Raw genomic sequence first — 25,887 nt, forward strand, 5'->3', positions numbered from 1 at the left:
CGAGGCTCTCTGGAGCCTTCTGCCTGCGGAGCGGCCTCGCAGCGTCGTAGACGCTGCGAGGCCACTCGGCCGGGCGGCAGAAGGCTTCCAGTCCCCCCCCCCCACCCGAGGCTCTCTGGAGCCTTGTGCCGGCCGGCGGAGCGGCCTCGCAGCGTCGTAGACGCTTGGGGCGGGGCTGCTTGGGGCGGGATTGACACTCAGATTGGCCCCTCCGAGTTTTTATCCCGGACCTGTCCCGCCCTAACTCCTCCCCACTACCCCTTACTCTTTTATTCAGTCCGTGGCGCCTGTGGCGCCACGGGCTGTGTACAGATGATCACATTGGTGAAATGATATCCTTCTGAATGTAAAAAGGTAAAGGTAAAGGTATCCCCTGTGCAAGCACCGAGTCATGTCTGACCCTTGGGGTGACGCCCTGTAGTGTTTTCATGGCAGACTCAATACGGGGTGGTTTGCCAGTGCCTTCCCCAGTCATTACCGTTTACCCCCCAGCATGCTGGGTACTCATTTCACCGACCTCGGAAGGATGGAAGGCTGAGTCAACCTTGAGCCGGCTGCTGGGATTGAACTCCCAGCCTCATGGGCAAAGCTTTCAGACGGCTGCCTTACCACTCTGCGCCACAAGAGGCTCATCCTTCTGAATGTACACAGGTGCAAATCCCAAATGTCACCTCTGAGCTCTTATGAAAAGCAGAAGGATTTAAACCATGGCCATATATTGTTACCAGAACTAAAAATCAGACTTCCTGTGAGAATTCATTTTGATAAACAATATTTGATTCAGTATATTACATTTATGGCATTAAGAAAAATCTGTTTACCATTTCCCCCCACAAGAACTGCATATTTCTGGAAAATTCTCTCCATCTGTTAGTATGTTTATCAAATGTATGCGTTAAATAGATGTAAAACATTGGCTGCACTGATTGGTAGGGGTGTCAGCTTCCATGGAGTCAATTATTTTATAAGTACAATAGCATAGGATGTTCATACTGTGTTGGAAAATGTATGACTTCAACAAACTTTTTAATGGTGTTGCTCATTAAACAGAACCAGACACAGAGTTTTGCCAAGTATTTCTTCTATTGAGTAGGCATTTCACTGGGTAGCATTTATCTAATTAATAGTACATTGAGAGCGAGTTGAAGCCGGCTTAATTGCCACCAAATCGTGCTTAAACTTGAGTCACAGTATATGTACACAAACTGTTAATACTTCATAGAATGACATGTTGTGGCTAATTTCTGACAGACTAGTAAAGGTATCCCCTGTGCAACCACCGAGTCATGTCTGACCCTTGGGGTGACGCCCTGTAGCGTTTTCATGGCAGACTCAATACGGGGTGGTTTGCCAGTGCCTTCCCCAGTCATTACCGTTTACCCCCCAGCAAGCTGGGTACTCATTTCACCGACCTCGGAAGGATGGAAGGCTGAGTCAACCTTGAGCCGGCTGCTGGGATTGAACTCCCAGCCCCATGGGCAAAGCTTTCAGGCGGCTGCCTTACCACTCTGCGCCACAAGAGGCTCTTGACAGACTAGTAACAACTACTTAAAAGTTGTTTTATTAAACGTGTTTTAAAAGTTGGTAGGGAACTTGAATTACACACATTTGCAAGAACACAACCATTGTTACAAAATTTTTTCCAGAAGAGGAATTGGCAGGGTACATGAAACTGTGGAACTGAATTCGTAACAAGTGTACTGTGTGTTAGGGGAACTTCTTCCAATTGATGAGTGTCTTAAAATGGGAAATAACTTAAATAGTTAAACTAACAAACCTGATAGAAATGAAGACTGTTTATTGACTGAGATGCTAATTTAGTACAAAACTTTAATCTTATTTTGATACTTATTCAGGATGTAATAATTCTATGTAAACATCTCTTTTGAGTCTACATGTTTAGACTTCATAGACATTTTAAAAAACCTTCAGGCTGAGTATCTCATTATTCTTCTGGCTCCCTCTTCAGGTTGTGATAGAATTTAAAATTAGCATACTCTTGCAGGCAGGGACTTGCTTTATCTAATTTTGCAGTACTTGGTATTTGTGAAGTGCTTTATTTGTGTTGTCATAAGTGCATTTGATAGATTCTGAAAAGCTGAATAAAATTTCATTCCTTTTTTAAAGGCCTGTGAAGCAGAGAGCATTATGTTAAACTTAGCAGGACAGCTAATTATGGTGCAAAGGGATCGATCTGGGCCACAGATACGAGAAAAGGACAGTACTCCCAACCAAAGGAAACTTGTAAGCTACAACTCATGAGAATGTATGCAGTATCTTTTCAGTCTATAAAATGAATGTGCCATGAGTAATCAGTTTGAGTAATAAATTTACAGAGCAAGGTGCCCATTGTTCATAAAGTAGCTACCATGTTTTTGAAATGGTCTCAGATTGTATTTAGAAGCCAGTTTTCATAATTCTGTTCAACACACATTTTTACTATAGCCTGTTCTTAAATTAATTTTGTCTGTCTTTCATTGTTACTTATTGCTACAACCTAGTAGTGTTCAAGGGCTTTTATGTGGAAGCACTTATGCCTTGAGAACACAAGTAATTGTATGAAAGGTGGGTGTAACTTCAAAACAAGAATGGGACTGGATAAACATACTATAATTTATAATAATGTATTTAAAACATTTCTGTGCTGCTTTTCATCCAGAGTCCCCAAGATGGCAAATATATATAAAATACAAATTAATTCAATAAAACATAAGCTGAAACTGCCTCCAGAACCTGTTCACAATTTCCATAGCCTTCCTAGGATCTGCTGGAATTACATGATAGAGCTGAGTGTCATCTGCATGTTTGGTAGCAACTCAGCCTAGGTGATCTCTCCCAGAAGCTTCCTGTAAACATTAAAAAGCATTAGGGACAAGATGGAACTTTGCAGGACCCTGGAGGCCAGAGGGTTGGGCAGTAATACTCCAGTACCAGTATCTGAAACCTATCTTCAAGGGAGGTTCAAAATCCCTGCATAAACAGTGCCCACAGTCCTGAAATATGATCCAGGAAGATAGCATGCCCAATGGTTTAAAAAGACATTGAGAGATCCAGGAGAATTAATACTTCCCCTATTCTTCTCCTGGTGCAGGTCATTCACTAGGGTGACGAAGGCCATTTTAGCCATATAACCAGGCTTGAAATCAGATTGGAATAGACCTCTTGGTATCCTGTTGGGATTGAGTTTGGTAAATGAAAGGCTTTAGGTACTTGGAGCTTGGCTACATTTATGAAGGTTCAGGACCAACAAAATAAAATACTAATTTACTCAATGAGTAATTAAACTTTGGAATTTACAGCCAGTAGAGGTAGTGGTGGTCTTGAGCCTCAGATGGCTTTAAAAGTGTTTTTAAAAGACAGATTCATGGAGGAGAGATCCATCCATAGTTACTAGCCACTGAAAGGATCATCTGCATGTAGAGGCAGAAAAAATCTGAATATCATTGCTTGGAGGCAGCATTGGGGCCTTGACCTCTGTGCCCTGCTGTTTGTCCTCCTGAGTACCTGGTTGGCCACTGTGTGAGACAGTCTGTTGGACGAGATGGATCACTGATCTTAGCAGGCTCTTAGGTCCTTACAGAAGTTTACAGGGGTATGATTTCAGTGTGGTTTGTACAGAACTGTATATTGTTTCAGCACCAACTTCAATATATTACACTGAGCACTGTTCAGTTGTTCTGATTCCAGACCCCTTCCCTTCCATATTTTTAAAGAATGCATCTATAGGTAGGAGAAACCTTTAAAAGATTTGATGTTTTGTTTTGTTTTTTAGCTGCCATTTTGTGCTCCAGTTGTACTTGCCCAATCTGTTGAAAATGTTTGGACTACATGCCGTTCTAACAAACAAAAACGGCACTTAATGGAGGCCCTGTGGCTCAGCTGTGGTGGATCAGGCATGAAAGTTTGGCTTCCTTTGTTTCCCAGGGACCATCGCAAACCACATTCCTTTCTGTCAAGACGGATTATGCTGCCTTTCCACATTAACATATACCCGTTGGCTGTCCTGTTTGAAGATGCCTTGGTTCTTGGTGCTGTCAATGACACTGTGCTCTATGACTGTTTATACGCTCACAGCAGTGCTACAGAACACTTAGAGGTTCTTTTCCCTTTCTGTATTGTTGAGAGGACATCTCAGATCTACCTCCATCACATTTTGCGCCAGCTTTTGGTAAAGAACCTAGGTGAACAAGCCTTGCTTTTGGCTCAGTCCTGTGCCACATTACCATACTTCCCTCATGTACTAGAACTGATGCTTCATGAAGTGCTGGAAGAAGAAGCTACCTCGCGGGAACCCATTCCTGATCCTCTCCTTCCAACTGTGGCTAAATTCATTACAGAATTTCCTCTTTTCCTGCAGACAGTTGTTCACTGTGCTAGAAAGACAGAATATGCCCTGTGGAATTATCTTTTTGCTGCTGTTGGAAACCCAAAAGACTTGTTTGAAGAGTGCTTAATGGCCCAGGACTTAGATACAGCTGCCTCTTACCTTATTATCTTGCAGGTAATAGTATTCAGTCATTCAGTTGAAAAAAAGGATTGGGTGTAACTGCTACACCAAAGGAAATGGTGTACTTGTCGCTGTTGAAACATGGTATCTTGTTTTTATATTATTATATATGATGATATATATTTAATACAATGTTTCAACAGCAACAACAAAAAGTAGCACAATGTTTCATGACTAATATATAAAACTTAAATAAAAGTTTTTTTGGAGATGTAAAGGGAGAATTCTAGTGTTAGTAGTGTTTTTGCCTTTAACAGTGATTCGAAACCTGATCTATGCCATCACCTCTGGGAAACTCCCACATGGAAGCACTCACTAGTACAATAGTTCTGGGCTGGACCTTGCTTCTACTATCCATATCATAGAATTAGAAGGGGTTATCTAGTCCAACTCCCTGCAGAATGCAGGAAATTCACAACTACCATAGTGGCCCCAATTCCATGACCACATGATCTCTCCCCCCCCCCCCCAAAAAAAAAAAGCGCAATAGATTTTATGACCTGGAGGAAATTTGCCTCCTAATCCTTCGGGGGAGGGCAGTATATAAGAATGAATGAATGAATGAATGAAAATCAGCATTGATAGCAACCAAATGCTTAAATAAAGCCATTATCAGTTAGCATAGTAGATCCTGTCATATTGTTAGCAGCAAAAAAAAAAGTGGAGTATAAATATTTCAGATAATTAATAAACTTTGCTCGGTGGAAGGGTAGGGTCCACACCATTATTATTAGAATGAGCATTTTTACCTGTAAACCTTAATTTTAGGGAGAGTTTTCTTCACAGGAGTGAAGTTTTTTGATTATTGTGGGAGAAATTTTATTGTACACACCAGTGGTATCTGCTTAAAAGTGGTTTATGTTGCTTTTAGAATATGGAGGTTCCAGCTGTTAGCAGGCAGCATGCAACATTGCTATTCAATACTGCTTTGGAGCAGGGAAAGTGGGATCTTTGTCGGCATATGATCAGATTTCTGAAAGCTATTGGCTCTGGAGAATCGGAGACACCACCTCCTACACCAACAACTCAGGTTTGTTAGGAATGCTATATAGCTGTCATAGATATGTCGGGTAATTATCAGAAAAGTAATTTCATCAATTTAATTTATTGTGATAAATGGTAAGACACATTTACAAGTTCCGTTTAGCATATATACAAAAAGGTGGCTCATAAATGTATTAATTACTATGTATTTATCGTATGGTATGTGTAGCCAGGAGATCTCAGGATCTTGCAGCTAGGCAGGGATGTTTACCATTTCCTTTATTCATGTCATGACCCATTGTTCCTTGAAGGAACTCCTTACACATATAAAACCTGGAGGTCTCCCATCCAAATAGCAGACAGGGTCAACCCTGCTTAGCTTCCAAGATCTGACAACATTGGGCTTGCCTGGACAATTTATTAAATGCTTTTAACACTGGCTTAGATCCTAACTACTGTTCATGGAACAGGGTTCCTATGACAGACTCTCTACACGCTTCCCTGCTTTGAGGTAAAATTTTCCTTCCAAAAATTAAATGTTCCCTCAATGACTGAGCAACCACAAGTAGCATTCTTTTTTGAAATAATAAAGCTGACTGACCCACCAGTCATTGACAGAAGGATCTTTGTCGGAAGGTATAAGAGCCCTTTTCATTAAAACATTTTCAAAATGGCCCTGAGGCAATGTTAAAATCCAACAAAACAAAATATTTAATTTAACATACAGTGGAGCATTAGATGGAATCAGGAGATGTAGCTTTGTTGTAAAAATCAATTATACAATTGGTAGGACTGAAATTACAGGCTTAAGTGAGATATAGAATCTTTTTCTTAGTTTCTGAGTTTTCCTTTACACTTGAGAGGCTTTTGTTTTAACAAAACACTTCTGTCTTGTCTTTGAGTTCCTTTAAACTCCCCGGGTTTCCTTTGAAGGCTGATACCCTCTTTAGTACCCCAAACCCCTCTTCCTTAGAAATGCTAGTTGCCCTTTTACTCCTGAGGTTTCTGAAGCAAATTCATCTCACACAAGTCTAAAGAAATTCTTAGAACTAATTTCTCCTTTTAACTGGGCATGGATCCTTCTTCTTTCCCTAGAATTCTCCCCCTTTCCTTTTGCTTGATTTGGTAGTCTCACAACAACTACCGAAACCTCCCTGCCAAGTATCATTCCCAGTTCTCCCAACTGTGTTTCTTAGTTAAGAGTAGATGTTTCTCAGTCAAGACACAGATGGATCTTCTTTTGACACAGGCTTCTGTCAGAATCTGAACTCTTTCCTCAGCAATACAGCTCTATTATGGTTTCTCTAACAGCTATTGTTGGCCAATCAGAGCACTTGGATCAGCTTGTCACTCAACATCTCTGCCTCAGTGAAGAATTTAACCCTTCACTTACTGGTGCGCTGTCACTTCAGCATTTTAAGTCTGATTTAAAGTGCTGTCTGTCACAACTTCCCTGCCTTCCCTCTTCCTTCTACAGCCTCCTGTGCCCTCTGAAAAGCTGCTTTTCAGGGTCAGGGGACTCTACAGTAAATCATGGCCTATGGCTTGGAAAAGCTTCACTGGACAAAGGGAAATAATTAAAAATCAGAGAAACCTCCTGTATTGGAATAGAGGTACCCATAAACCTACATATGTTACCCATGAACCTACATACATTTTTGAGCATTGAAAAAAAAAATCAGTTGATGAAAAGAGTTAAGGCTTTCATATGTGTTCATGTACCCAGGAATCATGCAAAGTGTAAGAAGGTTCATGCTTTTATAGTTTTTATGGAGCAGATGTATAGCTTCCCTCTGCTTACTTAAAATTTAACTCCATGCACTATACTTTTCCTTTCTCTTTTAGCTTCAGTTTTCTTCCTTTATAGGTTGGGGTAACATTGAGGTTGGGATCCATACTCTAATGAGGATTAATAAGGTATATGCTTATAAATAATTACCCCCCTCTGGAAACCTGTTGGTAAAGCAGTGTACAGCCAGGTGGCCATTGCCTCTTAGCATCAGTATTGCCTCCAATGTGGAGGGGAATAGAATTGTGATTGAATAACTGTGAGAAACCATAGCATCACAAATCCGAAGTTATATGTCTGCATACTATGCGAGAGTTATTCTTCACAGGATGCAGAAGTTGAAAAGAATGCAACAGTAAGTTATAAGAATACTTGCAAACAAAATGGCCTTGTTTTAGAAAAGGAAATCCATTCAATCCACCTTTTGTAGTACACTATCCTGTATGGGATTTCTGAACGCTAAAGAAGTTTGTGTTGTGTGTATTTAGCAAGTGCATGAAAAACCTTTACCTAGTCATTTACTACTGTAATAAAAAGCTATTTTTCCAATGAACATCTGCATTCAATGATCCAGTTAAGTGGTGCTCCCCCGGGAAGAAATTTCAGTAATTATATATTTTTAAAGTAATTTGAAAATGAATGTCAACAAATTATAAACAGTAATTTTTTCTTTGGAGTTTCAGCACGTATTTTTTTCAGGCATCATGTATCAATCCCCCCTATTCCTGATGTACAATATTTAGCTTAATATGTGTTCTCCTTGTAGGAACCTAGTTCAAGTGGTGGCTTTGAATTCTTTAGACATCGCAGCATTAGTTTGTCCCAGTCAGGAGACGGTATCCCAGCAGGCAAGTTTAACTTGCAAAAAACTTTGAGTATGCCATCTGGTCCCTCTGGGAAAAGGTAAGTCAATTTGATACTAGATTTCCTTATTTGCATTATGGTAAAATGTTTTTCATAATGGAAAATAGTCTCCTTGTAGCCCTTTCAGAGGAATCTGTATTTCACAACAGTGAAAGTATTCTACTTATCTAATGGCCATAGTAGTAATTCCAGATTTGCTCTTATATGAAGCAGTAATTTGGCCCTACTCAAAGGAATAGTCCCATTGGACACAAAATCAGAGTGGCATGCATACTGACACTGCATCAGCCATAGGTGGAAGCAACCACCCAGTGAATGCTGATACCCAGCTCAACAGTCCTTGCTCTCCATCTTCCCTCCCCAGAGTGTTCTTTTTTTGTGCACAGTGCCCTTGCTCTAGGATTTCTGCCACTCCTGTGTGCTCTAAATGTGCTGCACACCTAGCTGACCTATGGCTGTCTTAGCTATTTAGGAGAGTTGCGGATGTACCTGCTATCCTAAGCTGTGCCGTGTCTGGAGATAGGCGAGGAAACTGGATTTCTCACTTGGATTTACAAGAGTGTTTTCACTGATATAGCATTACAGTGATACAGAGATGGATTAGTAACCACTTAACCTACCCTGTACTTCCCAGTTCTGACCCTTTCTTGCCAATGTAGCCCTATTCTGGCCATATTCCTGGGTTATACTGATGTGGAACTCATCTGCTGTCCTAAGCAATTCACAGCCTGGTTTTGGCCCTGTGGTGCTGATTTCCTAGCAGAGCATTTATCCTCATGTTCAGCAGTGCTATGAATGTTGGAAATAATAAGATGCTTCTCTAAGGAAAAGGGTGGAATTGTATGAAATGATAAGTGTTGAGAGCTGTGGAGGAAAGGGATTTTCTTTTCAAATATGTGATGTGTTATGCTTTATATATTACCTCTATATTTTATATACATATACATATATATACATATACATATACATATATATACATATACATATACATATACATATATATACATATACATATACATATACATATACATATACATATACATATACATATACATATACATATACATATACATATACATATACATATACATATACATATACATATACATATACATATACATATACATATACATATATATATATATATATATATGAGAAAATAAAAATATGAATAAATTTCTAAAAATCTAATCTAATACTACAATATTTTGAAAGTTGTTACAAATCTGCAGAAAGGTGTAAGAACGTTGTGGTTAAAATTAGAGTTCTGTACTCACAGCTTTGCTATTTTGCTCTCCGTCAGGTGGAGTAAGGACAGTGACTGTGCTGAGAACATGTACATTGACATGATGCTCTGGCGACATGCCCGGCGCCTCCTGGAAGAAATCAGGCTTAAGGATCTTGGTTGCTTTGCCGCACAGTTGGGCTTTGAGCTGATAGGCTGGCTGTGTAAAGAGCGCACCAGAGCTGCTCGAGTGGAAGATTTTGTGATGGCTTTGAAGAAACTACACCACGACTTTCTCTGGCCGTTCCCAATTATTCCAGTCGGCTCCATAAATTCACCTCTCAAGAATGGAAAGTACAGAACAGGTACTTTCGCATCAATTTTTGCTTGAGAAATCAGGAAGTAAAAACACAAATGAAGAAGAACAATTCAAATGCTTTGCTCTTTCTGTTTCACTTAATCTCCAAGCTAGTTGTATTTCCTGCAGCTTCCATATTTTGTGTTAAAGTGCAAAAGTGATAGGCAGGTAAGGGGTGCTGAATTTAAAAATCCATAAAGCCAGTTAATTAATTGATTGGCCTTTCCTGTGAATTTGCATTTCCCCATTAAGAGCCTTTCTTAACATTTTGAATTTCATCAACCAATGTAAATGTGTAACAAATAGGCATCATAAGAGAGTGACAGAGTCATAGTATTTTGAGAGATGAGAAAAATATGTCAACTCTTCCCACACTACACATGATTTGGTAAACCGCTATCATGCCTGCCCTTATTTGTCTCTCTTCTAAACTGAAAAGTCCCAGACTCCTTAGCCTTTCTTCATAGAGAAGTTACTCTGGCTCCCTAATCATCTTGGTTGCCCTCTTCTGTACTTCTTCCCTCTCTTCAATGTCCTTTCAAAGATATGGGGTCTAGAACTGCCTAACAGGTCTAATTCTTTGCCCCAGCAGCACTTTTTTATCCTTGCCAACTTTGAGGTTCTGGCCTTTTAACTTTCTGCCTAAATTTCTCCTCAAGTACCACATGATTACATTTCTCAATTGGTGCACCATCAATGCTGACTCCTCCCTACCACTGTCTATCAAATATCTAGACTGTAAGTAATGTCCACAAACCTCACACTTGTCAGGCAAGTCACCAGGCAGTCCAAGCACCTGTTACACACCCCTCTCTATATTCCTAATAAAGTACCCACCACCAAAAGCCCACCTCCTCCCACCCAGAGGTGTATCCTTGGCTCAAGAGGCTATCAGTCTATCATCCAAGTTAGAGGTCTCTTCTAAGGGAATCACATTCCTCCTCCTCGGAGTGACTCCTTGAGACTCTCACTCTCCACAACAGCAGAAGAGCTTTCAGCACATGAGTGCAACTGTTCTAGTAAGTCCCAAAGGTCTCATCCCCAACCCCCTCTCTCTGCCTTGGCTTCTCCAGGTTGGCAGCCCTAGTCTCAAAGGAATGAATTCAGTTTTATGAGAAGCAAGAGCTCCATGCATTAAGCACATAACCGTGGGTAGTTAATTGTGCATGTGCCATTCCCTACAAAACGTTGGATAGCTTCTGCTCCCCTGCTGGCTTCCTACCTTCATAACTGGCTTAGTTATACAAAGGGGTTTTTAGAGTGAAATAGGGTCCTTATCTTAATTTGCATGCATTTCTATAGCAGGAAGATACAGCAGCCCTCCACCTTTCTTGCTGATGTGGAGTTTCCGTTCTTTCTAGAGGGATTCTCTTCCACTTCCCCCTTGAACGATCAAGCTCAACTCCCATATCAGAAACCCTATCTGAAACACTGATTGCAAACCCCACAGGGATCCTCTTGTTCATTCCGAGGCATGTGGAATTGCTCTGTTGTATGTGGCATTAGTTAAGATCTAGTGAAGCTGTCAATTCTTTGTGATGTTGAAGCTGTACATATTCAGAGAGAGATCCAGAGAACTTGCATGAAATACCAGGATAGCTTGAAAAATATTTTTGTTTATCAGAATAGTAGATTATACCGAATGTTGTTTCTTTATTTCCAGTAATAGGTGAGCAACTATTAAAATCGCAGTCAGCTGATAGCTTTTTGAGCATGGAAATCGATGCTGGGGTTCCTGGTGCACCGCGAAGTCATAGTTGGCTTGGCACCATCAGTTCCTCTCAAAGAGAGATGGATGCAGCCTCATCCCACGGACCTCACATGCAGGAGGCATTTCTCTCACCTTTGTTGAATAAAGGTATGCAACGACGATCTCGTACTTAGCTGTTTGTTTTTCTGTGGATAGTTCTGAATGATTTCTGAAACTTATACTTAACAATTTTATGGCTGCTCTGCAGTCTTCTTCCAAGGCTCATCATACACAGACAAAAAGAGGTAGTTCCTGCATGAACTGCGTGGAGTAGTTCTGCTGCAGAAACTGCACTAAGAGTTAATTCTCTAGGTTCACATACTAAATAAGAAAGTAAAAAAGCAGGTGCCTGGTTAGTAGAATGTCATGTGTTTGTCCCCTTAGAGCAGGGGTAATCAAACTGCAGCCCTTCAGATGTCCATGGACTACAATTCCCATGAGCGTTTGCTGGCAGGGTCTCATGGGAATTGTAGTCCATGGACATCTGGAGGGCCGCAGTTTGACTACCCCTGCCTTAGAGGCTCACAACTTGGGGAGGTAAGCACCCTATTACTTTCTGGCTCTCCCATCTGCTGTGGTCTCTGGTTGAACTTTTCCAGCTTCCCTGGTTGAGGTGCTTCCCCACAGTTCAGCTCATCCTCAGAAGAGTCAGTTGGCAGCAGGTGGCTCATGACAAGCCGAACCAAACTGGTCAAAAGGGTGTATGTTCAGGGAAGGCACATTTCCTGAACTTCAATTCCCAAGCTCCAAGCCAGCCCAAATTCAATCCTAATTTTGGTTTATGAGTAGTGATATACACCAAAACAAAATTCAGTACTGTTTTGATTTGGATCAAATGGATTTCGGTATACCCAAATCACCTAAATGCCATTATCAGTATAAGGACTCAGATTTGGATGATTCAAGTACAGCTGAATCAATTTTGTCACAGCCGACAAACAGCTAATCTGTGGAGATAAGCCTCTCTCTGAGGACACTTAAATACTTGGTGTAGCAGTTAAGAGCAGTGGCTTCTAATTTGGAGGGCCAGGTTTGATTCGCTGCTCCTCCACATGCAGCCAGAGAAGTCATGTCAGAGCTGTCTCTGCCTCGCCTATCTCACAGGGAGAGGAAGGAAGGGCAATTGTAAGCCACTTTGAGACTTCTTTGGGTAATGAAAAGTGGAGTGTAAAAACCTATTCTTCTTCCACCTCCAGCATACAGCCGGACAAACAGCTGAGGATCAGCTATTCATTTGGATCTTTAGCAATCAGCCAAATCACTGTAATCAAGCCTGAATCGATTCAGGCTTCTTTGATGTGCTCATTTAAACGAATGGGGTGTGTGATTCGACTTTAAGCCTGAAAAACATCCAATCAGCATTGATTTTTGGGGAGCTTATCCAAACCAAATTGCACATCCCTTCTTGAGAGATTGTGGCATTAGTAAACTAGGCAAGTATAAGAGGAGGCTACAACTAAAGTGCCCATTTCTGTGCCAGTGTGCTGGCCCCTTGAAATTTATCAAAAGGAATCTAAGCAACAGACTGTCCTCTTAGTAACATTACCTAGTTGCAGCATTTTTTGTCTTCGAAGGAAACATTTTCTTGTCAGCTGATTGGTCAGCTACAGTGAATTCCAAGGCATCTTCTAAGCTCATCTTCGTTCGCGAAACAACACTGGGCATGTCCTTTGGGCCATGCACTCTCTCTGTAGGACCCAATTGAGGAATCTCAGTGGGGAGCAAGTGATTTAGAGGGTCATGTTCTGTTCGTTCTGCTGCTCAAACCGTAATGTTGTCCCATAATTTTTAAACATACTTCAATGTCTTCTAACAGGCGATGAATGTAGTATTGGTTCAGCTACAGATTTGACAGAAACCAGCTCCATAGTGGATGGAGACTGGACCATGGTGGATGAAAATTTCTCCACACTAAGTTTAACACAATCAGAGTTGGAACATATCTCCTTGGAGCTAGCCAGTAAAGGGCCACACAAATCACAGGTTCAGCTGCGGTAAGTTGGCTTCATGTATATGAGATGTCATCCTAGCCGCACCTCTTGTGGCGCAGAGTGGTAAGGCAGCGACATGCTGTCTGAAGCTGTCTGCCCATGAGGTTGGGAGTTCGATCCCAGCAGCCGGCTCAAGGTTGACTCAGCCTTCCATCCTTCCGAGGTCGGTAAAATGAGTACCCAGCTTGCTGGGGGGTAAACAGTAATGACTGGGGAAGGCACTGGCAAACCACCCCGTATTGAGTCTGCCATGAAAATACTAGAGGGCGTCACCCCAAGGGTCAGACATGACTCGGTGCTTGCACAGGGGATACCTTTACCTTTTATATGAGACGTCATCTTAGCAGCTTATTGTGCAAAGAGGCTTCTCTGAAAAGTCACTTTCTTGTTTTCTTTCAGGTACTTGCTTCATATCTTCATGGAAGCAGGCTGCCTAGACTGGTGTGCTGTGATAGGCCTTATTCTCAGAGAACCTTCAATAATCAGCCAAGTGTTCAGCCTGTTGCAGGCTTCAGAGGTTGAGGGAGAGATGTTGCAGAATATCAAGACAGGGCTGTATGCAGTAGACAGATGGGCTGCTACGGACTGGTAAGCGCCTGGTCTCATGTTTTATCCTTCATATATTACCTGCCAGCTAACTTGCATACCATAAAGCATAGTGTTTTACTACATTTGGACTTTGAAGTCATTATTAAAGGCATGGATTCCATTGTGTCGCACTCGTCTGCTTTTCTCTGGCGAAAGATGCCTTTAGTCAATATGAGAGTCTCTCCCGCCAAGCCTTCCAGTCCTATTTCTCTAATTCTAAACTTCTCCAAGAATGTAGGACAGTGCCTGGAACAGAAAGGGTTTTGTAAGGCAAGATGTGTTTTTAATCCCTTGCATAACTAACTTTTCTGTCAGAACAACTGAGATAGAAAATTCCTGGGAGGCACAGAGTTCTTCCCTCACTATTTTTAAAATGTGTTTAGTAAAGTTAAAACAGGATGGGGTTGTTTATTGGTAGCATAACAACTCATGTCAGATGCATTCTACGTTTCACCATTCCATGTCTTACGACAATAAAGAGAGGTTGGAAGCCATAGTGGTGGTGGTGCCTCCTACTGGACTTTCCTTGTTCGGGCACAGGGTGCATCCTTGTTGAACATTTATTATTTTTTACTAAACACAATATTTGAGATTTGCTTAATGGCAAAGATGTTTAGGATAATTAACTAAAATGGCTGTTTTTGTGTTTGCTGTTGCTCAGTCCTGGCTATAAGCCATTTTTAACTGTCATCAAGCCACAACTCCAGAAGCTGAGTGAGACAGCAAAGGAACAAGTGCAACCAGAAGCCTTTCAGCCAACAAACATGTCACGAGTGGCAGAGCAAACCAGCCCGAGGGCAGAAGAAAATAGGAGCTCAGCTAGCCACAGCACTAGCCCTCAAAGTGATGGCGGCAGCAGCTCCATGAGTCGGCATGAAGATGACATGGCTGGACTGGAGGAAGAGGACCCGCTCCAGGAAGGCAGTTATGACTGCACTGTGTCCTAACAGAGCTGCTGGCCAATGATGGTAACAAGAGCACAGCAGCAGAGTCAAGGCACGTACAGATGCTGTTATGGGAGGACGGAATTCAGGCCTTCACACAACGCTCATGGGTGTTTGATTTTATGCTGAATTTTTTACACGTGTTAACTAGAAATCCTCTTTGAATGCAAATAGTATTTTCCAATAAACAATCTTGCTTATGTCATTTCTAAAAATGGCTACATGGAAAGCACGACTCTTATAATTTTCATGACAAGATTTGTTTTATTTTGGAGATCTAGTTGTTAGGCTCTGTTCCTTTAAGATCTTGATTGGACAGGACATCAGTTTTGCATAATTGCCCCAGATCATTGTTTGCTCCTTTCAGAATTTAAGAAGAATGCAACATAATCATGGGAGATGGTTCTAAATTGATCACTTCTGCTGGAAGAGAAGGCACCACTTCTGGATGTCCATTAGCTTTCAGCTAGCCTGGTTTTTGAACTCAAATGCTTAAAAGTTCATAAATTAAGTTTGTTAGAATGAAAACTGCATGTTATGCCAAGTTTGTGCATTCTGACCAGCTTGATTGCCTAAAGGCAATGATGGCCTGATTTATCTGGGCTTTTGTGTTTCATAGATTATGTTGTTTGATATCACAACTTTTTGTATTAAATTGTAAAATACATTGTATGTTTTGTTAGTACTCTTGTATAAAGGTTAGTGTTGATATTTTGGTGCTTGTTCTACAGCAGTGGGTGACCTTTCCTATCCTGCATGTTTATACCTTTATTTCCATGAAAACTGAGAGCAGAGATGCACTTCCTTTGAGGGGCAACAGACTTCCACTGACACCACGACTAGCAGCTACAACTAAGTTGCTAGAGATTTCATTTTATCATTGACCTCCTTAAAGGCATACTCAACAGACATTTTAAACAATTATTGAGGGTTCTTATTTATTTCACCTGTAAATTCCTTTTTCTAGTATAGTTTTTTATGTAAATAGGGCCACCTTGTGTATTACTGCAATTAAGGCTTGATAACGAAAGTGTACAGTGTATATACTTATGCCGCCACTTTGCAAATATTTTATAATGCATATAACTGTAACTAACTACAAATGTTTATTTTAACTTTCATACAATGTTATGTAAATCTGGCTGCAGCAGAAGCTTATGGTTGCTTTGAGGTACTTATTTTTCTATCTGCTATCCCAATATGTGTAACATTAAATACCTGTAACAGTATTAACATTTAGACATTGGTTGGTTTATAGTGTGTAACTGACACAAAAAGAATGCAACACTTCTACTTTTTATATTAAAAACTAACATGTATTTTTATAAATATGGGAGCAAAGGAAACTGACATGGACCAAATCATTTACCAACCTGATAAAGTTGAGCATGGTTATTTGCCAGAGCCCCCAGTACAGCTACCTGAACAGTTTCCCCTTATGGATTCTGATCCAGGAATGTCTTCAGAACATTTTAAAGGAATGGGGGGAATTTACTGATTTTAATTTTGTGTATTCTTCCAGAGAATAAATGTAACTAAGTTTATTGCTGTTGCATAATCTTACCATTGGTAAGGACATTAGTACTGGTACATGTGCAATAATAATTTTAAATAAAATAAAGGGAGGACGGTACTAGAAACCTATTCTGTTTATTCAAAATGCTGCTGCCTGTAATGGTGAGGGATTTGGAGAGAAACATTAAAGCAAACTGCTCAACCTGAACGAATACCTATAAACATTTTGCAGTGGTGTTTATTATGTGCTCTTCAGGTACTTCTGAACAGACTCACACCACTACGTATTTTCCCTCGCCTAGACATTGTAATGCTGATTGAAGTCTCAGGCTTCTGAGTCTAGCTTTGATGGAGAGGCCTAGCAGTGCTGTAACTGCTGTAGTCTTTCGTACCTACAATTGCCTTCCCTCCCTCCCCACAACGGCCACCATGGGATGGAGGTGAGGCTGAGAGAGCTCTGAGAGAAACTGTGAGAACTGCTCTGACAAGACTGTGACTAGCCTAAGGTAACCCTATTGGTTCCATGTGGAAGAGTGGGGAATCAAACCCAGCTGTTCAGATTAGAGGCTGCTGCTCTTAACCACTACACTATGTTACCACTCACCACATCAGTTACAATATTTCACACTGCTCCAACTTTGTTGTTGTTAGTTGCAAAGTTGTGTCTGACCCCATGGACTGATCCTCCAGGCCTTCCTGTCCTCTACCATTCCCCAGAGTCCACTGCTCCAACTTTATAAACTTATTTTATGTTTAAATACTAGAAGATAAATTAAAGGTAGCACTCACTGTTATGGAAGGACGGAATTCAAGCCTTCACAGAACGCTCATGGGTGTTTGATTTTATGCTGAACCACGACCACTGGAAGGATAGTAATAATTTACTTGCAGTAATTCAGTTACTGCAAGTTTCTTCATAGTCATTTTATTTAGCAGCCATTCAGTTAACTTTACATTCCATTCCACTTGTCTTTTCATATATATATTTTTTTGGTCTTCAGCTTTTTGTAACAGCAGTCTTCACTTTCTCTCCCCCTCCCCCCCATTTCAGATTGTGGGTTGGGTCTCACAGCTCAAATGTTCCCCACTTAAAAAAGTAAATCCTCCTGACAGAAAACCAGAATAACCCCGTATATTAAGCTAGACTCTTCCACACTGAGCCATCCATGAGTAGGAAGTGTTTTTGTATAAAGGGGCATGCTACACCCAGTCTAAAGTCTCCAGTCAAAAGTATACTAGCTGTGCATCAAACCCAGCATATTTGGTAGATATATGTAAAACAAGATTGGGTATATCACTAGTTGGATTTGACTTATCATAAATTCAGTCTTTATTCACAAAGCTTCTGACAGTGCAAGGCCAAAACAGAGGAAGACGAGTTAGAATAATTCCGGTGCTGATCACAAGTATTTTTATATAAGCCACAGGAATTAATTTTTTTTAAATAAACACATTGCATTCCATGTAATAAAAAGATACATCCTGAGTTAGGCAAAGGGTTTTTTTCCCCTGAGGGAGAACTTAGTATTTTCCTCCATGCTTTGACACGTTTAAGATATTTTTTCATTGCTGCATGCAATGTAAGTTTAGAGGCACAATGGGAGTCAATTTAAGGAAAGGCTTTGTGGGCTTGTATTGAACAGATCTGGAATTCCTTCAAGCTGTGTTTACCAGAGAACACAAGCTATACAAAGTAGTGCACGGACACACTGCAAGTGCTTCTCTACAATAAAACTGCCACTGTGTATAAGGCAATTAGGACAAACAAGCATGGTACTTGCTTCTAAGTGGGAAAAATTCTTAACAGAAGAAACAAAAATACTACATACAAGATTGGTTACTACTAAGGCAAGAGTCACACACATCTTTGTGCAGGTGGCATTTTGTCAGCTTTGCTTGGCATGTTTTAAGCATAAGGCCCAGTTCTCTCTTACACAACTACACCTAGGTGCAGCCAAAAATAATAGCCATGAAACTAGGTCCTCCATTAAGAGCCAGCAGAACGTTCCTTGTGCCGTGAGATGATGGCATTCTGCATTTTGTTGCCGTGGGCAGGGGAAGAGAGAACATCATGATCCCTCGGTTGGATAAGAGGAAACTAAGTGCATCACTGCTATTTTGGGCTGAACCTTTTGGCCTTTAGTGGAAAAGTCTAGTTTTGCCCTAATTTGTAAATTGCAATTATTCCGCATCTGAACATCCAGATAAGTATTGTACAACTGGATGCTGGTAAAATCCAGACTTGTTATTTTTTAAAGTTATAAGCCAAATCACAAAAATTTATCTCGGTGACAAAACTGAAGAACCCTTACATAGCATGGGTGACAGCAATTATGCTAAAGTAGGAGGATTTAAGATAAGTACTTAACCATCTTTATTTAGAAGTACACAGGATTGCAACTGAAACCAATTCTCATTGGGCTGCTGGCAAAGTGCTACATCAAGGTAGAGTGTCTGAGTTGAGTCATAAAGGGAGCATTGTGTGCAAAGAGCAGCAGTTTGTCAGTGAAATTACTCTTTGGGTATGCTATTTCAGTGGTTAATGTCATTCTGAAAACTGGTACGTACAGATAGAGCCTTCTGTGGTTTGCACCCTGTGTCATTTGGCATGTGGTTCCCAAAGCTCAAGGGGGCAGTGTAACCTTAAACCCTGCAACCACACCTTTATGGTAAGGTGGAGCGTTGCTTTTCTACACCCAGGCTCTAGATGTTGCAGAAAATAAGCCAAATAGCAACATACACAGTATTTATAGAGCAGCATGCGGAAGTTTTGGTTTTATGCCTTTTGCAACTGAGGAATCGTGTAGCACAAATTACTGGGGTTCTGAAGACTTGCATCTGTAAAAAGAATGACACATTTTCTTTTTCATTCTATGGAGAAATTGATTACAAAATGACTGGAGTGTTTATGTTTGAATTACTTTCTATAACTGAACATAATCCACAAAAGATCCATAGAGAAAATGTGTTTAAGTACTGTTAGAATTCTTCTACAGGATCAGAAGCTTCTGTTCTATCATCGTAGGCAGAAAGGAAGGAGTATGATGCGTTTGCTTTTTATATCCACCAGGAAACAGCTTCTAATTAATGACAACTGTTTTCAGACTCCTTTCTGCTCGAGTAAGGAAATGTAATTTCTTGCCAACAAACTTGTCTTATGCAAACATGCTTTTCCTGTGCACAGAAATATTTGGGCTTTGAATATTTAGATTATGATGGCAAAAGCGCTGTGGATGGCAAAAGCCAGACTCACTTGCCAGATGCTCAAACTCTACTTTCAAAATCTTTGTGCTGTTTGTGCTTATTCCAGTTAAAAACAAGCATCATTTCTACTTTTAGAAATGCAGAAGTTTTACTGCAATGGGATTTCCTATGAGGTTTTTCTAATCCAAATACGAAAAACTCATAAGAAATTTGAAAAGTTTATAATCAACAATTAATTAACTACAGAATGAACATACATACATATACCTACAGAAGGCCAGAGTGGTAGCTTAGTGCTTAACGTAGAAGAGAGTGCTTTTGTGTTTGCATCTGTTATGTCTGTACTTCATACTGCTTGGTCCCTCCACAGCAGAAAGTAGGTTATCCAATTTCCACTGAAAGCACACTGGATTAAAGCATCAGCACAAGACTCAAGAAAGTGTTAAAAGGAATAGGTCAACAGGAAAAATTGCATTTCTAAAGAGACCAATCATCACTTTCTCTGGCTTTATAATTTAAAGAATTTTGATCATAGTATGCATTTTAAGTGGATATTTTTACCACAGAACTGTGATCACTTAACACTTGCTTATCCTCCATGATGAACAATCATAAAAGTCTTCAAGTCAAAGCTTTAGTACGGACTACTACAAAGTACTGACAAGGGTTTAGGGGGAAGGCAGCACTTGCGTTATTTAAAGCCCATGGAGTGGTTTTCTCATTGCGCTCTGAATTCCAGCACAAAAGCCCCTTTTGCTACAAGACAACATGAACCTTGCCTTTGGGGTATGGCTTTATGATGGCCTTCCTAATTAAGCCCATCACAGGCATGCGGGTCCTTCAGATGGGAGAAATGAGTGGTCTGTATTGCATAAAAACAGAGGCTTCTTTTCCCCAAGGAGGAAACTGATACTTTTACCACTTTTTAGGTAAAAATACCCCTCTGACTTGCCCAGTCTCCCTATGAATCAAAGCTGCTACCCATCAAGTGACCTTTACGTTACCTCTGGATTAAAAATTAAATTGATCATAAGTAGAGACCCAACTGGAGAGAACTGCCCAATTGGGAAATCTTTCTAATAAGACATGTAACTGGGGTGACTTCTGATCTTCCCCAAAGCAATAATGGGTAGCTATAGCAAGGGTGACCATTCCTTTGACTGGTTCATCGGAAGCCTGGAAGACAGACAACGAAATAGAGAAAACAAAAGTAATTTTCAATTATGTCAATCCAGTCCATAGTTTCTCATCACAATTCATCCTGAAAAGCATTTCCATTATGATTATGCAATGATATTGCTGGGTTCAACAGGTCTGAGCTTGCAAACAGTGTAAATGGCAGTGAGATGCAAGCACAATGCAATCTGTTCAAATGTCTTGAGAAACAGTGGAGCTTTAATTAAATTTACTGTCATTAGATACAAGCTGTTGTGCAAAATAAATCTCAAAACAACTAATATATGATGCAAACGGCAACAGTTTTGGGTACGTACTTTCACAGCTTGTGCTAGGGGAAATATAATAAATCCTTATCTATTGTTGTTCCTCTGTATGTTTATGAAACAGCCTAGGGGGTGGGATGTGTCCAGTTGTCCAAGTTGTAATAGGGCCAATCGGGGTGCTGCCAGCTTTGCCCTGATTGGTCCTACCCCTGCAGCTCCCACCCTCCATCCCTGGACTCTAGCCTCTTTGCTCTCAGACGCCTCAGTGCCTGGAGCCAGCAGCAGGTAAGGGGAGAGGCCCTAGGCAAAGGATCATGGTGGAGGGCATCCTAATGAGGGCCTCTTGGCCTGCTAGGCTGGGCTTGCTGATGAGGGCTTCCCGGCCTGCTGACTGCTTGTTAAGGACTGCTAAGGAGCTGACTGCTAAAGAACTCTGTTGGCCCTGCTAATGAGCTGCCCAGCCCCCACCCGCCCCGCTTGATCCGGCTGCAGGCTCCCGTCCAAGGCTACCTTAAGCTGCCTGGCCAGGGGAGGGTACCCTTTCAAGGAACGGGCTTTGAAGCTAGTATAATAAATAAATATGAAACACACAAGTGCAATGCTTGGTTAGTCCCTCACCTAATGCAAACTGTAGATTCAAGGGAGCTACTGAAAGGATATTACTGGCAAACCGAGAAGCCAATCCTCTAAGCATACAGCCCCTTATTGCATCAAAAGGGGCAGCAGCATTAAATTTACATTCTCCTTTTTGTTTGTTTTTTCTTTGCCATATGTCCTCTCTAGCATGGTAGTGTTTTGATCCAGTATTCCAAAACTGGATCATTTGCAAGGAATAATATAATTTGCAAACAAGCAGGTTAAAACATGTACTGTCTTCAAAACATAAAGGCAAAAAACATTTGTTGATATAATCTTTCTTACATGACAAAGGTTAACTAAGTAGGCCAAAAAGATCTGGGAAGTAAAATATAGTGTTCATGGTATAACAGGATTTCTACCCTTCTCACCTTCATCTCAATCCAAAAGCGCCACGGCAAGGCCTGGAGCCCATGTGAATAATACACAAAGTAATCCCCATCTCTATTAACAACAGGAGTTCCATCTCCAAGGGACCACCTGGACAATGTCACCCCTTGATGTGGCCGAAGGTATAGTGACATATGACTTGGACCTATGGAAAAGGCAGACAAAGATGCTTGTATGAATGCTGAGTTTAAAAAGCCATTTTCCAGGGATGAATTGCCCTTCAATGAAGTTCTCTCTCATGCCCCTCCTGCTTCAAAATTGTTTCCTCTTCAGTGCATGCAAAAAGGAGAACAAAGTATATGTCTACTCTACAAACTAGGTTTTATTTATTCAGCACCAACGGAGGGGAATCAGCCTATTATATAAAACCACTTCAAAGATTTAGTGTGGCAGAACTTCTCATTGGCATCAGCCAAATTCACCAGCTATCTGTTGTCATACATACATCCTGCAAGTGCAACATGTTGCAATCATGTATTTCCCAAAACTGATAATCTGAACAAGCCGGCCCTAAATTTTGTTCGGCCCATTTTGTTCTTAGTAGTTTAGGAATTAAATCTTGCAAAAAATAAAAACAACCCAGGAATTTCTACAGAAAAGTAACAATCCAGAGCCAGAAGGCACATGCTGATATTTCACCTGATACTTCAAAGGTCAATTTTGTAGCATCCCAGGGCATTTGCTCTTTGGATAGAAGCCGAAATTGAATGGACTCCTTAGGTGTGAGCACTGGAGCAGGAAGATACCAATTTTTCCTAAAAGAAGAGATATTGTTACTTTATATTGGCATTCAGGATTAATTCTGACTAAACAAATAATCTCTGTGAAACACTGAAGGGCTATTTTGATGGTTGAAGACAAAATGCCAAATTACTGTCACAAGTTAGCCTGGGTTTACATGCTCCCTCTTCTCTTTGCATGCTCTGTGGAGTCAAACCTCACAAGTGAACCAAGTAAACAGTTTGCCGCAAACTAGAACTGGGAGGCAGAGGCAAATCATGCTTTCTAATTCTGACGCGGAGCCAGATTCAGCCATATACACACATTTAAAAGCAGTTTTAAATGTTGAAATGTTGGCCACCTGGGAGACCCTATTTTGCTGGAAAGGTGTCTCAGATCTTTTCTGCATGAGGAATTGGCCTGGGCCGGGGCTCGTCTGGTTACGGAGCTAATCTCAATTCAAGCCCTCTGTTGCCCTGCAGCAAGGGAATGGACATATTTCCATGTTCCCTTTTCTGCCCCGGGTGCCAACAGGGCCTATGCCACGGCAGGCCCGTGTGGCAGGGAAGAGTCCTCCCCCACCCTGAGCCAATTACTGTGTCCCAAAAGGGACACAAAATGTCCTAGGTGGCTCTGTGGCACTGCAATTTTTTTTTTGTTTAGGAACGCAGCATTGCTATCACGTTCCTAAACAGAAAAAAATGCCCCCGGCACCCACAGTGGAATCTTTCCACCCTGGCTGCATCATAGGTAAAGGTAAAGGTATCCCCTGTGCAAGCACCGAGTCATGTCTGACCCTTGGGGTGACGCCCTCTAGCGTTTTCATGGCAGACTCAATACGGGGTGGTTTGCCAGTGCCTTCCCCAGTCATGACCGTTTACCCCCCAGCAAGCTGGGTACTCATTTCACCGACCTCGGAAGGATGGAAGGCTGAGTCAACCTTGAGCCGGCTGCTGGGATTGAACTCCCAGCCTTATGGGCAAAGCTTTCAGACGGCTGCCTTACCACTCTGCGCCACAAGAGGCTCTGGCTGCATCATAGGGAGGCACTAATCCAGGGCGGACTGGGTCTGGCAGGGAAGAGGTGGGGCAAACTGTCCTTGTTGCAAGCACCACCCAGCAGCTGCCCGATGTGGCACTGCTGGTACGGAAAGGGTCACAGAGATGTTAAGAAAGAGCTGAGATCCTGACAGCCGTGGCTGATGCCTCATGTGGTTTCCTAGTCGGAGTTATAATCCAGATGGGTTGCACAGGGATTGCGTCATGTCCATCACCAAGCCCCCCAGGAAGAGTGCCATGACTGAGGCACTGATTACAAAAGATCTATTGCAGAGAATAGTATATTTTGGATAGGTTAGGACTTTACCTGCCTTGAACCACAAGGCAAGGCTGGGCAAAAATAGGATTGTGCTAACTGAATTAGTCCACTGTCCCTTTTGGTGTTCAAAGAACCCTGGAAAAGCCAGATTCAGCAGGTTCCATGGGATACAGAGCCATTAAAGCTTTGGCTAGCAACCCCTGATAATCTTCCTGATTAAGAAGGCACTTGGGCTGTGTGTGGATTATAAACTCTTTTTAATATTCTTTCATCAGTTGACCTATTAAGTTTCAACTCATGCTACCAACCTAAAAAGAAAGTTCACAGGAAGGATCCAAGGTAGCCCACAGAAAGGTGACTCTTCCTCACATTTTGTTCTAATAGTGTCATTGAGTTCAGGAATATGAGGAGTGACGTGAGACATTCCACCATAGTCGAGCCCATTAATCCATATTCCCGAGTCACTTTTTGCCAAGTGGCCATTCAGATCGTGAAATCTTCTGCTCAAGTGCTGGAAAAGTGACAAAAAAAGAATCAGATAAGGGGCAAATTTTGCCAACATATGGGCGCAAGCTAAGCAGGTTTACTCTAAGTAGGTTCCATGTTGTTTAACAGGGCTTACTCTCAAGAAAGTGTTTTTAGGATTGTATTCAGCAGTTATACCAATTCCATGGATTTAGTATCAACTGTTACTAATTAGAAAACAACTTCACAAGGAAGAGGCCATATTTCTACACACAAGGGAAGACCAATACCCACTTGTGTGATGGGGAAAAAATGGTGATTACTAAATATTGGAACTGTGGCCTAGTGAAAAGATGCTAGAAGGCTTAATATAATGAGAACAAATATAGTAGATTGCAATATAATTTGGAATGGTAGGTTAGAATGTACACTACCCATTCCAAAGAAGAGGCCACTATGAGGTCACCTCTACGCTTGGGAAGAGACAGATGGAGCGTAATGGCAAGATCTCAATGACCCACAGCATCCCAAAATTAAGGAAGATACCTCTGCCCATCAGTCTCCAAGTTGGATATATTTATTTGCTTAACTTTGTTTTCATGTGAAATGAAATCCAAGCAAATGGCAAACTAAAATTGTTATTCCTGTTTGGTCCTTGAATCTGTTAAACATCTTCATTTTATTGCATGCTAATTTGCTGTTCACCCTCCAATGGTAGCTTCCATTTCATTTATATCCAAAGTGTGTATGTACACAAAGGCTCATGACTTGGATAAAACTTTGTTGGTCTTTGAGGTGCCAATGGACAGTTGTTTTTCTACTGCTACCCACCTTATAGGAGTCAGCTATGTGTGCAGAACAACTGTGTTATATTAGACTAGATTTAAAGCCCATTTTAATTTTAAATAAAATGGGTGCTAGATGGGCTGACGGGGAGAGCCCGTCCCCGGCAGAAGCCGGAGAGAAAAGGGGGCTGGGGAAAGGAGGCTTCTGGCGGGGCGGAGATCTCCCTCGCGGCTGCGAGGGAGAGCTCGGGCCCGGCAGAAGCCGGAGAGAAAAGGGGGGTGGGGAAAGGAGGCTTCTGTCGGGGCGGAGATCTCCCTCGCGGCTGCGAGGGAGAGCTCGGGCCCGGCAGAAGCCGGAGAGAAAAGGGTGGTGGGGAAAGGAGGCTTCTGTCGGGGCGGAGATCTCCCTCACG

The 25,887-nt window shown here is 41.5% G+C and overlaps 2 protein-coding genes across 3 annotated transcripts in view; one reads left to right on the forward strand and one right to left on the reverse strand.

Moving 5' to 3' along the window:
- The window catches only part of RIC1 (RIC1 partner of RAB6A GEF complex), a 61,195-nt gene extending 44,956 nt beyond the window's left edge, over nt 1–16,239 (forward strand). The window contains exons 18-26 of one of the 2 annotated variants that reach the window (XM_077344948.1): nt 2,128–2,244; nt 3,773–4,501; nt 5,379–5,537; nt 8,047–8,183; nt 9,448–9,734; nt 11,391–11,585; nt 13,294–13,471; nt 13,868–14,056; nt 14,718–16,239. In XM_077344948.1, coding sequence (XP_077201063.1) covers nt 2,128–2,244; nt 3,773–4,501; nt 5,379–5,537; nt 8,047–8,183; nt 9,448–9,734; nt 11,391–11,585; nt 13,294–13,471; nt 13,868–14,056; nt 14,718–15,003 — 2,277 coding nt within the window. In that variant the 3' untranslated portion in view covers nt 15,004–16,239. The remainder of the gene's footprint in view (nt 1–2,127; nt 2,245–3,772; nt 4,502–5,378; nt 5,538–8,046; nt 8,184–9,447; nt 9,735–11,390; nt 11,586–13,293; nt 13,472–13,867; nt 14,057–14,717) is intronic. The other variant, XM_077344949.1, reaches the window with a different exon arrangement.
- A 1,582-nt stretch (nt 16,240–17,821) lies between these two features.
- Nucleotides 17,822–25,887, reverse strand: part of ERMP1 (endoplasmic reticulum metallopeptidase 1) — a 40,656-nt gene continuing 32,590 nt past the window's right edge. The window contains exons 12-15 of the mRNA XM_077344961.1: nt 24,533–24,735; nt 22,827–22,942; nt 22,169–22,332; nt 17,822–20,895 (exon numbers count right to left, since the gene is read on the reverse strand). Coding sequence (XP_077201076.1) covers nt 20,731–20,895; nt 22,169–22,332; nt 22,827–22,942; nt 24,533–24,735 — 648 coding nt within the window. The 3' untranslated portion in view covers nt 17,822–20,730. The remainder of the gene's footprint in view (nt 20,896–22,168; nt 22,333–22,826; nt 22,943–24,532; nt 24,736–25,887) is intronic.

The sequence above is a fragment of the Paroedura picta genome, chromosome 7, assembly GCF_049243985.1.
Source record: "Paroedura picta isolate Pp20150507F chromosome 7, Ppicta_v3.0, whole genome shotgun sequence".
NCBI lineage: Eukaryota > Metazoa > Chordata > Lepidosauria > Squamata > Gekkonidae > Paroedura > Paroedura picta.